Source organism: Carcharodon carcharias, chromosome 20, assembly GCF_017639515.1.
Source record: "Carcharodon carcharias isolate sCarCar2 chromosome 20, sCarCar2.pri, whole genome shotgun sequence".
NCBI classification, from domain to species: domain Eukaryota; kingdom Metazoa; phylum Chordata; class Chondrichthyes; order Lamniformes; family Lamnidae; genus Carcharodon; species Carcharodon carcharias.
Window position 1 is genome coordinate 68,264,808 of NC_054486.1, and position 15,753 is coordinate 68,280,560.

The 15,753-nt window shown below is 47.7% G+C and overlaps 1 protein-coding gene across 1 annotated transcript in view; it reads left to right on the top strand.

Moving 5' to 3' along the window:
• Window positions 1–11,458: 11,458 nt before the first annotated feature.
• The window catches only part of LOC121292339, a 93,439-nt gene continuing 89,144 nt past the window's right edge, over window positions 11,459–15,753 (top strand). The window contains exon 1 of the mRNA XM_041214191.1: window positions 11,459–11,613. Coding sequence (XP_041070125.1) covers window positions 11,596–11,613 — 18 coding nt within the window. The 5' untranslated portion in view covers window positions 11,459–11,595. The remainder of the gene's footprint in view (window positions 11,614–15,753) is intronic.

The following is a 15,753-nucleotide window of genomic DNA, read 5'->3' on the forward strand; positions in this document are numbered from 1 at the left end:
AGTCATTAATGTAAATTGTAAAGAGTTGAGGCACCAGCACAGACCCTGGCAGGACCCACTTGTCACATCCTGCGAATCAAAGACCCATTTATGCATGCTCTCTGTTTTCTGCCAGCCAGCCAATTCTCTATCCAAGCTAATATGTTACCCCCTATGCCATGAGCTTTTATTTTCTGCAATAACCTTTGATGTGGCACCTTATCAAATGTCTTGTGGAAATCCAAGTACAGTACATCTACAGGCTCCTCTTTATCCATAGCACATGTTATTCCTTCAAAGAACTTGAATAAATAGGGTGAACATGATTTCCCTTTCACAAAACCATGCTGACTCTTCCTGATTACCTTGAGATTTTCTAAGTGCCCAGCTATAACCTCTTTAATGATTGACTCTAACACCTTCGCCATGACTGATGTCAAATTAACTGGCCTATAGTTTTCTGTTTTCTGCCTCCATCCCTTCTTGAATAGAGGGGTTATATTTGCTACTTTCCAGTCGGATGGAACCTTTACCAGTGTCTAGGGATATTTGGAAAATTAACACCAACATATCTACTACCTCATTAGCCACCTCTTGTAAGACCCTAGGATGAAGTCTACCTGGACCCAAATACTTGTCAGCCCGCAGCTCCATCAGTTTGCTCAGTACTGCTTCCCTGGTGATTGCAATTTCACCAAGTTCCCCTTTCCCTTTCACTTCCTGATTTACAGCTACTCTTGGAATGTTTTTTTTATATCCTCTATAGTGAAGACAGAAGCAAAATATTTGTTCATTTCATCTGCCATGTCTTTATTGTCTACTCTCAACTCCCTATTCTCACTTCCACTTTACCTACTCTTTTCCTTTTTAAATGCCTTTAGAAACTCTTGCTATCCATTTTTACATTGCTAATTCGGTTCCTCTCATACTCTAACTTCTTTCTCTTGATTAACCTTTTAGTCATTCTCTGCCATTCTATATATTCTGACCAATCATCTGCCTGCCACTCACCTTTGTGTAGTTATGTGCTCTTTTCTTAAGTTTGATGCTTTCCCTAACTTCTTTAGTTAACTAAGGTTGGTGAGTCCTCCCCTTAGAATTTTTCTTTATAGTAGGAATATACATATTCTGAGTAGTCTGAAATATCCCCTTAAATGTCTGCCACTGCTCCTCTATTGATCTATCCCCTAGCCTAGTATCCCAGTTAACTTCAGCTAGCTCAGCTTTCATGCCCACTTAGCTGCCCTTGTTTAAGTTAAAAATACTAGTCTTAGACCCACTCTTCTCCCTTTCATACTGGATGTAAAATTCAATCATATTGTGGTCACTGTTATCTAGAGGTGCCTTTACCCCTGAGGTCATTAATTAATCCTGTCACATTACACAATGCCAAGTCTAATATATCCTGCTCCCTGGTTGGTTCTAGAATGTGCTGCTCTGAGAAACCATTTCATAAGCATGCTATGAACTCCTCATCCAGGCTCCTACTGCCAATCTGATTTTTCCAGTTTATATGTAGATTGAAGTCACCCACGATTATTGCTGTTCCTTTATCACAAGCACCCAATATTTCTTCTTGTACACTTTGTCCTACATTGTGGTTACTGTTAGGGGGCCTGTAGACCACTCTCATTAGTGACTTTTTTCCCCCACTATTCCTCATCTCCATCCAAACCAATTCTACATCCTGATGTCCTGAATTAAGGTCTTCAACTATTGCACAAATGCCATTCTTGATTAATATTGCTACCCCTCCACCTTTACCTAGCTTCCTATTCTTCATGAAAGTCATATACCTTTCAATATTCATGACCCAATCCTTGTCATCCTGCAGCCATGTCTCCGTAATGGCTATCAGATCACATTTATTTACTTCAATGCGCGCTAATGTTCATTTACTTTGTTATGAATGCTACACGCATTCAGATAGAGAGCCTTTAATTTTGTGGGGTTTTTTAATCTTGGGGACATCTAGTCTTGATTCTTGGTGCATTCTTACATTTTTTTTCTCTCTGTCTCTTCTTGCCATTCTCTGGCCCTCATTTCCCATATTACTATTCTCCTCTTTTACCTAGTCTCTACTCTTTGTGGTACATCAATTTATATCCTCTATTGTGAAGACAGAAGCAAAATATGTTCATTTTATCTTCCATGTCCTTATTATCTACTATTAACTCCTCATTTTCACTCTCTAGATGCCCAACACTCACTTTACCTACTCTCTTCCTTTTTAAATACCTGTAGAAACCCGTAGAAACTTCTACTCTTCGATGTTCGCAAGAACACTGGTCCCAGCATGGTTCAGGTGTAGATTGTTCTAATGGTACAGCTCTCACTTTCTCCAGTACTGGTGCCAGTGCCCCACAAACTGGAACACATTGCTCCCACACCAGTCTTTGAGCCACAGGTTCATTTCTCTAATTTTATGTATCCTATGCCAATTTGCACGTGGCTCAGGTAATAATCCAGAGATTATATCCTTTGAGGTAAAAATAGAAAATGCTGGAAAAACTCAGCAGGTTTGGCAACTTCTGTGGAGAGAGAAACAGTTAAAGTTTTGAGTCTGTATGACTGTTCTAACCTTTGAGGTTCTGCTTTTGAATTTAGTACCAAGCTCCTCATACTCTTCATCAGCTGAAGGTTGTAGGTGATAATCAGGTAGACGTTTCCTCACCCATGTTTGACCTGATGCCATGTGACTTCATGGGCTCTACAGTTGATGTTGAGAACTCCCAGGGCAACTCCCTCTCAAATGTGTACCATCATTTGTTGGGAGAGGACATACCCAGGGATGGTGATGGTGGTGTCTGGGACATTGTCTGTAAGGTATGATTCCGTGTGTATGACTATGTCAGGCTGTTGCTTGAATAGTCTGTGGGACAATGCTCCCAATTTTGGCACAAACCCCCAGATCTTAGTAAGGAGGACTTTGCAGGGTCGACAGGGCTAGGTGTTCTGTTGTTTCCAGTGCCTAGGTTGATGCCGGATGATCTGTCTGGCTTCATTCTTTTTTGTAGACTTTGTAATGGTTTGGAAAATGTAAATGGCTTGCTAGGCCAGTTAGGAGTCAATCACATTGCTGTGGGTCTGGAGTCACAAGTGGGCCAGACCAGGTAAGGATGGCAGATTTCCTTCCCTAAAGGACATTAGTGAACCAGATGGATTTTTATGACAAATGACAGTGGTTTCAAAGTCATTATTATCAAGACACTAGCTTTTTAATTTTAGATTTTATTAACTGAATCTAAATTCCATTAGCTGCCACGGTGGGATTCAAACCCATGTCCCCAGAGCATTAGCCTGGGCCTCTGGATTACTAGTTCGGAGACATAACCACCATGACACCACCTCCCCCAATGGGAGCATTTAATGGCAGCCATTAATCCACAAGAAAGGCTTGTTGCATTTTAATGTCTCCTCAATGGAATGTTCTTAAATGTCGATGGAGCAGACAGGTTTCATAAAGAAATAGTAAAACTTTATAACGGTGACATCTTGCAGTGCTTGCATGCTAGACCCAATCTCTCATCCCAAAGACCCTGCCTCCAGGATTCCCGGGTTAAGAGCTCACTGGTTGAAGGCCATGTAGTACATCACATGACTTGCGATTGACAGGAGGGAGGGACAATACATGCAGTTATCACATTGCCTCCCCCTTTAGTTTTTTACAATTACACTTTACAAAACACATTTGAACATCCAACAAATATACGCATAATTTCAGGTGATTATAAATCAAGTCTTTGAGGTGCTCTTCATATATGGCTGGAGCCACGTAGCTTTACAACTGGAAATTCCTGAACATGATCAACAGGATCTGGAGCTGTGCAATGAGACATCATTAGAACTGGGCATTCAAAATTTGGCAACTCCTCTGAATCATCTGGAATGTCTGTTCTAGGCCGATCACACGCCTCAGGACTTGACGGTTCAAAGTTAATCGCAGCTTGATCAGTCAATTGTTGGAATGTCTCTCTGGCATGGATATGATCTACGTGCTTACGGACGAATCTATCTCCCACTTGTACTTGGAAAGATAATGGACCAGTCTCTGAAACAATGGCTTCTGGAGCTCAGCAGTGTCCACTGCTGAAACTTCACACGTATACCGTGTCACTTACACTGAATATACGAGCTTTACTTTGTATGTCATAGTTAAATTTCTGATTACTCTGGTTCCATGCTACCTTCCCTTTTGAATTTGGAAACACCAAGTGTAATATGCACACAGACGGCATTCCATTAATAACTCCGATGGTGTTGAACCCGTAGTCAAATGTGGTGTTGTATAATATAATGTTGTATAATTAAGAGAAACCGGTAAGGTTGAGATTCCTGAGTGCCTTCTGATAACTTTTTCATACCAGACTTAAAGGTTTGTGCAACCCTCTCAGCTAGACCATTCGAAGAGGAATGACAAGGAGCTGTTTATATGGCAGGATCAATTCAGATTCATAAATTTCTGAAACTTGGTGCTGGTGAAAGGCTGTTTCATTATCAGAAACAACAATTTCAGGTAGACCATATATGCTGAAACAGTGACGTTGCTTTTCGATAGTTGAGCTTGATGTTGGCAATTTGACTTCGTATACATCCATCCATTTTGAATGTGCATTTCCAATTAACAAAAACATGGTACCTAGAAATGGTCCTACATAATCGATATGTAGTCAAACCAGGGTCGACCAGGCCATTCTCACAGATGCAGGGGACTGAAACAGGCAACTTCTGTTGTTGCTGACAGTGGAAACAGTGCTTGACCATTCTTTCAATGTTACTGTCAATGCCTGGCCACAGTACATAGCTTTGCACAAGCATTTTCATCTTTGATATGCCTGGATGTGCATTGTGGATCTCTGTCAAGAGTGGCTCTCTGCCTTGTGATTGGACCCCCAACTCTTGAACCCCACAACAAAATTCTGTCTTGACAGCTTAATTCTGTGTTTCTGACATGGAATGGTCTCAATTCTTCAGATACAGGCGAGTTTGGCTATCCTTGCAAAACAAAGTCTCTGACTTTCGACAATATTGGGTCTCTGTTCATCCAATTTATAATTTGTTTCACGCACACAGGTGAAGAATCTAAAAAATTCAATAATAACACTAATTCTTGTGGAATGGGAATATTTACAACACTATCTGGTAATGGGAGATAACTGATTGCATCTGCATTTGCATTGTATAAGCCAGGGCAGTACATAAAAGTATACAAATATGCAGATAATGTCAGAGCCCAGCCTTGTATTCTTGCTGATGCTATTGGCAGAATGGCCTTGTCCTCGCTGAATAATCCCATTAATAGTTCATGGTCTGACAAGGTGCGACAAATGTGAAAAATTTGATCAGACCACCTAATTGTTCAATTTAGGTTTACAGAACTTACCAGGTTTGTAAATAACTGTTTATTGAACAAATTGTCTTTAACCAGTGGCAAAAGAAAGAAATATGAACTGCTAATTTCTAACTCTATAACCTAAACTCTACCCCTTCTTAAATCCCGAAACACAAATATACAAGACACATAAGGTACACAAAAACATGGATGTTATAGGTGGGATAAAACAGTTCAATAGCACCAATTCCGGAGTACAGAATTCGATGGGTTGGTTTTGATCAATGTCTTCTAAATTTCTTTCAGTTCTTTGTTGAAGACATGAGGTGGTCTTCCCAGCACTTTCAGTCTTTAGTTCACAGGTTGAGCACTTGCTTTTCAATGTCTCTAATGGTGATTTTCCCCTTTTCCTCTTGACGAGGGGTTTTTCAGAGAGAGCGAGCAGATTATAGAGATATGAGGGAAAAAACAGCTCGCTATCATTGTAGAATTATTGGAACCTCACACAAACAGGAGAAGGTGGTTTTAGGTATTTTCTCTTTTCAGACTAGGAGCTTCTTCTCTGCACTGCTCTCACACAAAACCCTGGTCACCTGGTTAGGAGCCAATTAAAATGTTATTGCCAGGCAGTTCCCTATTAGACTGGACTTCTCCTCGGCACCATCCTGTCTTTCATGGCACACTCATTTCCAGGACAGCAACATTGTATATATCCCTCACACTGTTCTGGTAGACATGTCTTTCAAACTGCAGCCACTCCAATTTTAATCCACAGTCCAACAGAAATAAGAAGATTGTTCTTTACAACATGTTAATACCAGCTCTTTCAATGGTTTGTATTGTACCAATGAACATGGCGAATGCAGCAATTTCTTTGCTGTCACATAGGCTTCTTCTTGCTGTGAACCCATGACCAACAGTGGTTCTTTTTCAGCAATGAGTGTAATGGTGCCAAAACAGTTGATAGGTTAGGTAAGAAATGGCTATGGTAGTTGATCATACTCAGGAAGGACTTGAATTCTGTTACATTAAATGGTGAGAGTGCATCTTTCATTGCCTGAAATTTATCTTGGTTGATTGCAAATCCCTGGCGTCCACTCTGTGACCTAGATAAGTTACTTCTGATGCTTGAAATGTGCTTTTTTTCCTCTTTACCCATACACTGGCTTCCATGAACCTTCTCAGCACCTCCTCCAGATTGGCTAAGTGTTCAGCCTTGGTTAACTCAGTGATGAGAACATCATCCAAATATTCAATCATTCATGGAAGTTCTTGCAGAAGACTCTCCATTGTTCTCTGGAAAATAGCACATGCTGACGAGATTCCAAAAGGTAGACGAATGTACTGATAGACATCCTTGTGTTATTGGTCATATATTCTCTCGATGTGCTTTCTAATTCTAATTGTTGATAGGCGAGGCTGAATGTACTCTTTCTGCGCCATAACTTTTCCATGCTTCTATGTTTGTTTGCTGTCTTGCAGGCTGCTTCATCTTTGTTCGGCATTGCCTAACCATGTGACCCTTCTTATGACAATAATGACATTCTACCTCTCTGAATTTACAAGTATCTGCTCTATAGTCATCTCCACATCTATAGCAACTTTATCATGAAATTGTCGATGAAATACTTCTGCTAGGCTTCTTAATGTTTCTTATTGTGGAAATTGAATCTAGCTTTGATTCTGCAGGTCTGGTTTTCACGCCACGCCTGGCGGCAGGTTCTCCCCACATGAAGTATGGCACCATTATCCATGTGTTGCAAGGCCTACGAGTCTTTCACAATGTTTTTGCTGATGAGGGAGATTTCTAGGGTGCACTGAAAGTTGATATCAACTTCGACAAACAAGCGGCACTATGTGGCGTTGTCCTTGACTCTGCATACCAGTCAGTCCCGAAACATATCGTTTAATGCATCCCCAAAGTTGCAGTATTCCATTAACTACTTGAGGTTCACCACATAGATTGCAATGGACTCTCCCAGGGCATGAACTCTTGAATTAACTTTAAAGCGCTGCATTATCATGGACAGCTGTGGCTGGAATTGTGCTTTCACTAGGTCTACTAACTCACTATACGACTTGGAACTGGGCATACTTGGGGCACTCAGGTTGTGAATCAGGTTGTATGTTTTTCTGGCACGTACAACTATGCGGATTGCTTTCCACTTTTCTTTGGTGGTTATTTCATTTGCTACAAAATAAAATCCAAGGAGCTCAACATACTGGCTCCAAATTTCAATATTAGCATCATATGGATCGATCCTTCCAAACAGTGGCATGACTGCTGAGTAGTTCTTAAAATTCAGTTTACTCACAGGGTAAGGTGAACAGTCAAAGTTGATTTTACCTCCATTGCCAAATGTGATGACTCGATGGAGCAGGCAGGTTTTGTAAAGAAGCAGTAAAACTTTATTATGGATACATCTAGGAATGCTTTGGTGCTAGATCTGATCTCTTGTCCAAAAAGCTCCACCAACCCCCGTCCCCACCCCACCCAGGTTGCCCGCACTAAGAGCTCACTGGTCAAAGTCCCTGCAGCACATCACATGACCAGCGATTGATAGGAGTGAGGGACAATACATGCAGTTACCACACTAAAGGTCGCTTGCATTTTAATATTCAGTCCAGACAAGCAGGCTAGCTTCCAGCCTTGTGCAGTCGCATGTATATTGGCAGAAGAGGTCACATAACTCCTCAACTCCATTTTGTTCCAAAGCAGAGTGTCCATTCTCCATTTTGTTTTAAAAGTAATGTCCATTTTCCATAAATGCATAAGTTGCTGTGTGGGTTGGTATTTTTCAGTTCCTCTCTGAACCTTCTATGTTCAGCTTGGTTATCACTGCGTTAGCTGTCTGACATCTGTTCTCAGCACACTTTTCATGCTTCATCTGTCAAGAAACTATAATTTTCATAATATTGTGGTTTATTGTAAAGTAGGTGTATGGGTGTGAGTGTAGATGGTTCTGTCTGTATGATTTAATTAAATTAGAGTCAGATAGGCTCCAACTTTGAAATTATCAAAAGAAGCTGGGGGTAAAAGGGATTTAAAATGCTAATGAGTAAACATGGACGTAGAGTGTGAAGGACATTTGCATTTTTAGATAAGTGCAGTTGTTTGGATTTCAAAGGGATAGTAGGATGTTTACAACCAACAAGATAAATAGGGCAAGGTTATCATGTTTACTTTTACCAAAAGGTACTGACCATATTAGCAACATGAAAGATTTTTATATTATGGGAAAAGTACATTTCCTAAGACATATAGAACAATGGAATTTACAGATTAAAGAGAGAGAAACATATATAAAGAAAGAAGGAAAGTGTTGTTGAGGGCCATATAAGAACTAAAAAAAGTGTGTAAAACAGCCTCGGAGAAGCCTCAAGCCATGTTTGCTAAAGTCTGCTGTGCCCAGTAACTAAAGTTGGGGAAAAGCCTTTGGAATTCCACTGTCGAGTGGGTGCTGTGGTAAATTTGCTGACTTGCTATTTAAATCTAAAATCTATTTTGGACTGTTGCCTTAAAGGCGTGTGTAGTTGGGAGAGTCAGTTTAATTAGGAATTTTGGGTCTTGTTATAATATTAAGTAACTGTTATCTAATGTATTGGCTTGAGATCTTTTCTTTTCTTAATAAATGTTTTAATTTAGTTTTTAAAATCTCTCAAGGTGTTAGTGGACTTATTACTTCTGAATTCAATGCCCAAATCTTTTCATAATAAATATAAACAGCAAAACCATTGTGATAGCATGGCCAAGGTTCCCTTGTAGGTTTGGTCCACCTGGCACACATCACATGCCACGTCTTAATCTCTATCTCTTTTGGCAGCCAGGAAGTTGTGGATTTGTTTGCCCTACCATTTCCCTTAATGGCAATACACATTGATTGTACCCAAACTCTCTCTTCTTTAAAGGCAATCCATTGTTCAATTACAGCATTGCCTGCCAATCTTTGATGCCAATTTATCTGGGCCAGATCTCTTATCTCTTTGAAGTTGGCTTTCCCCCCATTAATTATTCTTAAGATAAAAACAAAAAACTGCGGATGCTGGAAATCCAAAACAAAAACAGAATTACCTGGAAAAACTCAGCAGGTCTGGCAGCATCGGCGGAGAAGAAAAGAGTTGACGTTTCGAGTCCTCATGACCCTTCAACAGAACATGAGGACTCGAAACGTCAACTCTTCTTCTCCACCAATATCCATTACAAGCCTTCCCTTCACCCCCACTGTCGGCATTCCGTAGGGATTGTTCCCTCCGGGACACCCTGGTCCACTCCTCCATCACCCCCTACTCCCCAACCCCCACCTATGGCACCACCCCATGCCCACGCAAAAGATGCAATACCTGCCCCTTCACTTCCTCTCTCCTCATCGTCCAAGGGCCCAAACACTCCTTTCAAGTGAAGCAACATTTCACTTGCATTTCCCCCAACTTAGTCTACTGCATTCATTGCTCCCAATGCGGTCTCCTCTACATTGGAGAGACCAAACATAAACTGGGCGACCGCTTTGCAGAACACCTGCAGTCTGTCTGCAAGAATGACCCAAACCTCCCTGTTGCTTGCCATTTCAACACTCCACCCTGCTCTCTTGCCCACATGTCTGTTCTTGTCTTGCTGCTTTGTTCCAGTGAAGCCCAACGCAAACTGGAGGAACAACACCTCATCTTCCGACTAGGCACTTTACAGCCTTCCAGACTGAATATTGAATTCAACAACTTTAGGTCTTGACCTCCCTCCTCCATCTCCACCCCCTTTCTGTTTCTTCCCCCTTCCTTTTGTTTTTTTCCAATAAATTATGTAGATTTTTCTTTTTCCCACCTATTTCCATTATTTTAAAATATTTTTAAATCTTTTATGCTCCCCCCACCCCCACTAGAGCTATACCTTGAGTGCCCTACCATCCATTCTTAATTAGCACATTCGTTTAGATAATATTACCAACTTTCGACACCTATGTGTTCTTTTGTTCTGCTGTCTGTGACATCTTTTGATGATCTGCTTCTATCACTGCTTTTGCCTACAACCACACCATCCCCCTCCACTTCTCTCCCCCACCCAACCCCCCCACTCCCCACCTTAAACCAGCTTATATTTCACCCCTTCCTTAACTATTCTTACCCTGGATGTTGCTTGTCCTTTTCCAGAGCCAACTTAAACCTTATGGCACAATGAGCACAGTCTTCTAAATGTGCCCCTACTGACACTTGATTAAGTTGTCCCAACTTATTCCCAAGAAGCAAGTGCGGCAATGCCCCCTTTCTTGTTGGACTGGAAACATACTGCTGCAGAAAATTCTCCTGAGCACATTATAGGAACTCTTTTCTGCCTATGCCCTACACTACAACTATCCAGTCGATATTCGGACAATTAAAGCTCCCTATTATAACTGTTCTAAAATTCTTGCACTTCTTTATTGATAATAGGTATAATATTACATCCTAATTTGAGACAAAAGTTTTTAGTTTGTCAGAACGTTATTCTAGTGGTGCTCCTGAATGGAGCACTCGTTGGGAACTGGATGTTTTTCTGGTTCAAACAAGGACATTTTTATCTGTGTTTAATTGACTGCCACTGCTCTTCAAGAAATGCCTACCTCCTTGAAGAAGTTCTGTTCCTCTCTGCGACAAGATTTCCGTATCTCTCTGTTGCCTTGTTCACCTTCATTGCTTTCCATTTCTCTCCTAGTGTTTGACAAGGTGTTTACTAAAACCCGCTTTCACAGATGATCTGCTTCTATCACTGCTTGTTTGTCCCTACAACCACACCAACCCCCTCCACCTCTCTGTCTCTCTATCTCTCCGCCCCCAACACACACACCTTAAACCAGCTTATATTTCAGCTCTATCCTGGACTCGAACTCAAGTTCTGTCGAAGGGTCATGAGGACTCGAAACGTCAACTCTTTTCTTCTCCGCCGATGCTGCCAGACCTGCTGAGTTTTTCCAGGTAATTCTGTTTTTGTTTTTGTTTTGGATTTCCAGCATCCGCAGTTTTTTTGTTTTTATTTTTAGGACAGCAATAATCCAATTCTCCACTCAAGAGTCGGTCACATTCCCATCTGGCGTCACCACATGGGCGGGGACAGTGACCGAGTAGGCGGGGCTAGCGAACACCACATCTGCCAATCAAACTACCAGTGAAACCATAGCAACCGGACTTGCGAGCTGTCAATCATATGGCAGCACTTCCTGCCGCCAGGGTTGCGATTGCGTCTGTTCCCGTAATTCACTGATTTGAGACTTCGTCTTCTTAGTGTCTTCTCAGACCTTCTTTATGCCCGCCGTTTAATGTATTGTTTGATGCAGGTAAGTAAAGCTGAGGGATGTTTATTTTTTTGTTTTAGCGCTGCTTACGTTTCGAAGGTCCATTCGGGTAGGAATGAGTTAGCGAACCTAAAATGGCGGCCATTACCGCTGGGCAAAGATTTAACTTTCTGTAGCAGTTTTATTACAGGAAGTGTACCGCCTCTTTAAATAGTAGCGGTTCGCACTGCTGCTGGTTTTCTGCTCCCCGGTGAGTTGAAATGCTGTTCGGTGATCCTGAAGCCTGTCTGCCAAGGCCTGGCCTTACGGAGAAACCCCGGGGACCAGTGGTGACGTCACACACTGTGGAGCGGGCAGTTCAGACTCTTAAAGCGGCAACATCCAGATAGTTTGGATCACCACAGGCCCTCACAAACCGGCATAGGCCCCGTTCACTGCTGATCATTATGTTACACAAACTTCAGAGTAAAACTGGTTGACAGTTGTAAAGATTGGGGGGGGGTGGTGGGGAGTAAGGGGCGGGGTGGGGAGTAGGGGGTGAAAAGTGAAGGGTATAGGGTGGGGTGGGGGGAGGGGGATGGTGGGGGGGGGACTGGTGGGGGGATGAGGGTTGGGGGTGGGGGATGAGGATTGGGGGTGGGGGGACGAGGGGTGGGGGGACGAAGGTTGGGGGTGGGGGGGACGAGGGTTGGGGGTGGGGGGCGGGGGGGACGAGGGTTGGGGGCGGGGGGGGACGGGGGTGGGGGGGACGAGGGTTGGGGGTGGGGGGCGGGGGGGACGAGGGTTGGGGGTGGGGGACGGGCGGGGGGACGGGGACGAGGGTTGTGGGTGGGGGACGGGCGGGGGGACGGGGACGAGTGTTGTGGGTGGGGGACGGGGACGAGGGTTGTGGGTGGGGGAACAGGTGGGGGGGACGGGGACGAGGGTTGTGGGTGGGGGACAGGGACGGGGACAAGGGTTGTGGGTGGGGGACGGGGACGAGGGTTGTGGGTGGGGGACGGGGATGAGGGTTGTGGGTGGGGGGCAGGCGGGGGGACGAGGGTGGACAGGTGGGGACGAGGGTTGGGGGCGGGGGACGAGGGTTGGGGGCGGGGGACGAGGGTTGGGGGGCGGGGGGGACGAGGGTTGTGGGTGGGGGGCGGGGGGGACGAGTGTTGGGAGTGGGGGCGGGGGGGACGGGGGTGGGGTGTGGGGGGGACGAGGGTTGTGGGGGGGACGAGGGTTGTGGGGGGGACGAGGGTTGTGGGGGGGTGGGGGGGACGAGGGTTGTGGGTGGGGGACGGGCGGGGGGACAGGGACGAGGGTTGTGGGTGGGGGACGGGCGGGGGGACGGGGACGAGGGTTGTGGGTGGGGGACGGGGACGAGGGTTGTGGGTGGGGGACGGGTGGGGGGGATGGGGACGAGGGTTGTGGGTGGGGGTCAGGGACAGGGACGAGGGTTGTGAGTGGGGGACGGGCGGGGGGACGAGGGTTGGGGCTGGGGGACGGGGACGAGGGTTGGGGCTGGGGGACGGGTGGGGGGACGAGAAAGAGGCTTGGGGCTGGGGGACGGGCGAGGGGACGAGGGTTAGGGGTGGGGGATGGGCGGGGGGACAGGGACGAGGGTTGGGGGTGGGGGACGGGCGGGGGGGACGAGGGTTGGGGGTGGGGGGAGGGGGGGACGAGTGTTGGGGGTGGGGGGCGGGGGGGACGAGTGTTGGGGCGGGGGGAGGGGGGGACGAGTGTTGGGGGTGGGGGGCGGGGGGGACGAGGGTTGTGGGGGGGCGGGTGGGACGAGGGTTGTAGGGGGGGCGGGGGGGACGGGGACGAGGGTTGTGGGTGGGGGACGGGCGGGGGGACGGGGACGAGGGTTGTGGGTGGGGGACTTGCGGGGGGACGGGGATGAGGGTTGTGGGTGGGGGGGATGGGGACGAGGGTTGTGGGTGGGGGTCAGGGACAGGGACGAGGGTTGTGGGTGGGGGACGGGGACGAGGGTTGTGAGTGGGGGACGGGCGGGGGGACGAGGGTTGGGGCTGGGGGACGGGTGGGGGGACGAGAAAGAGGCTTGGGGCTGGGGGACGGGCGAGGGGACGAGGGTTAGGGGTGGGGGACGGGCGGGGGGACAGGGACGAGGGTTGGGGGTGGGGGACGGGCGGGGGGGACAGGGATGTGGGTTGGGGGTGGGGGACGGGCGAGGGGACGAGGGTTGGGGTGGGGAATGGGCGGGGGGACAGGGACGAGGGTTGGGGGTGTGGTGGTATGGGGGTGGGGGACGAGGGTTGGGATTGAGGGTGGGGGGAACGAGGGATGGGGGCGGGGGGATGGGTTGGGGACGGGGTAGTGGACGAGGGTGAGGTGGATGGGGAAGAGGGTTGGTGGGAATAGGGGACGAGGGTTGGGGAATGGGGGTGAGGGGCGGGTGGGGGGGGGGCGAGGGTTGGGGACGGGCGGGTGGGTGGGGAGGATTGGAGGTGGGGTACGGGGGTTGGGTGTGGGGGGGGTGAGGGTTGCCGGTTGGGTGTGGGGGGACGGGGTTTGGGTGTTGGGGGGCGGGAGGGATGGACGAGATGTGGGGGACGGACGGAGGACGAGGGGTGCGGGACGGGAGACGAGGGATGGGGGTTGTGGTGGACGAGGGGTGGGGGCCAGAGGACGAGGGGTGGGGGACAGGAGGGGGGACAAGGTTTGGGTGGGTGAGAACGAGGGGTGGGGGGGGATGGGACGAGGGTTTGGGGTGGGGGAATGGGAGACGAGGGGTGGGGTTGGGGAATGGGAGACGAGGTGTGGCGTTGGGGGATGGGAGACGAGGGGTGGGGGTGGGAACAGGAGGGGGGTGGACGGGTGGGGGATGGGAGACGAGGGGTGGGGGTGGGAACGGGAGGGGGTGGGGGGATGAGGGCTGAGGGTTTGGGGGGTGGGGGAGGGATGAGGGCTGAGGGTTTGGAGTGGGGGGGATGAGGGTTACGGGTGGGGGGGAGATGAGGGTAGGGGTTGGGGTGAATCAGGGTTGCGGGTGGGGAGTGGGCACGGTGGGGAGGGATGAGGGCTATGGGATGGGTGGGTGTAAGGGGTGGGGTGGGGGGAAAGTGATGGGTGTGGGGGCTAAGGGGTGGGGGGATGTGGGAAGGGAGCTGAGGGTGGAAGGGTTGACGGGCGGGGTAATGGGGTGGGGATTTGGAAGGTGTGGTGAGGTGGACAAGGGGGTATGGAAAGAGTGGGTGAAGGTGGAAGGGTTGGGGGAGGGGAAGTGGGAGGGAGGAGGAAGGGGGTGAGAGTGGGGAAGGGAGGAGGATGGAGGTGGGGCGGCGAGTGTGCGTGAGGGAAGGGGTGGTGAAGTGAGTGTGCAGGAGGGAGTGGGTGGGGGTTTATGGGACGGGGTGGGTGTGGGAGGGTGGGGGTTTAGGGGACGGGGTGGTCAGGAGGGGTGGAGAGAGGTGGAGGATTAGGGGACTGGGTGGTCAGGTGGGGTGGGGAGAGGTGGGGCTTTAGGGGACGGGGCGGTCAGGAGAGGTGGGGGTTTAGGGGACAGGGCGGTCAGGTGGAGTGAGGAGAGGTGGGAGTTTAGTGGATGGGGCGGTGGGGAGAGGGGGGCGTTTAGGGGACGGGGAGGTCAGGAGGGGTGGGGAGAGGTGGGGGATTAGGGGTCGGGGCAGTCAGGAGGGGTGGGGAGAGGTGGGGGTTTGGGGACGGGGCAGAGAGGAATGGGGAAATGGGTGGGTGTCAAGAGAGGAGCGGGGCAGTCAGGTTGGGAAGCGATCAGAGTGGAGTGGCTGATGGGGGCGTGGGTGGCAGGGAGGAGGTTGAGGATTTGGTTCCATTCCTCTGTTGGCATGTAGACTCCAAATAATAAGTATATTTACATTTTCATGCTAAATGAAAAAAATTGAAATTGTTAAAACTGATTTCAAAAGGGGTGATTGTGGTTCACAAACCACCCAATTCATTGAGGAGAAGCAGATATGGTAGATGAGGGCAATGGCGTGGTTGTAGCATGCATGGAGTTTAGAAAGCATTTAACAAGGTGGGCAATAACCAGAGAAGACTAAGAAGTATAGAATTGGAACGTGGATAAAAAATTGACCAGATGGGAGAAAATACAAGGGGGATTAAGGGGTGTTTTTTTCAAAGTGGATAATAATTTTCCTCAAGTTTTGGTTCCAAAGTCACTTCTGTTCATTGTGTATTTTAATGATTTGGATTTGG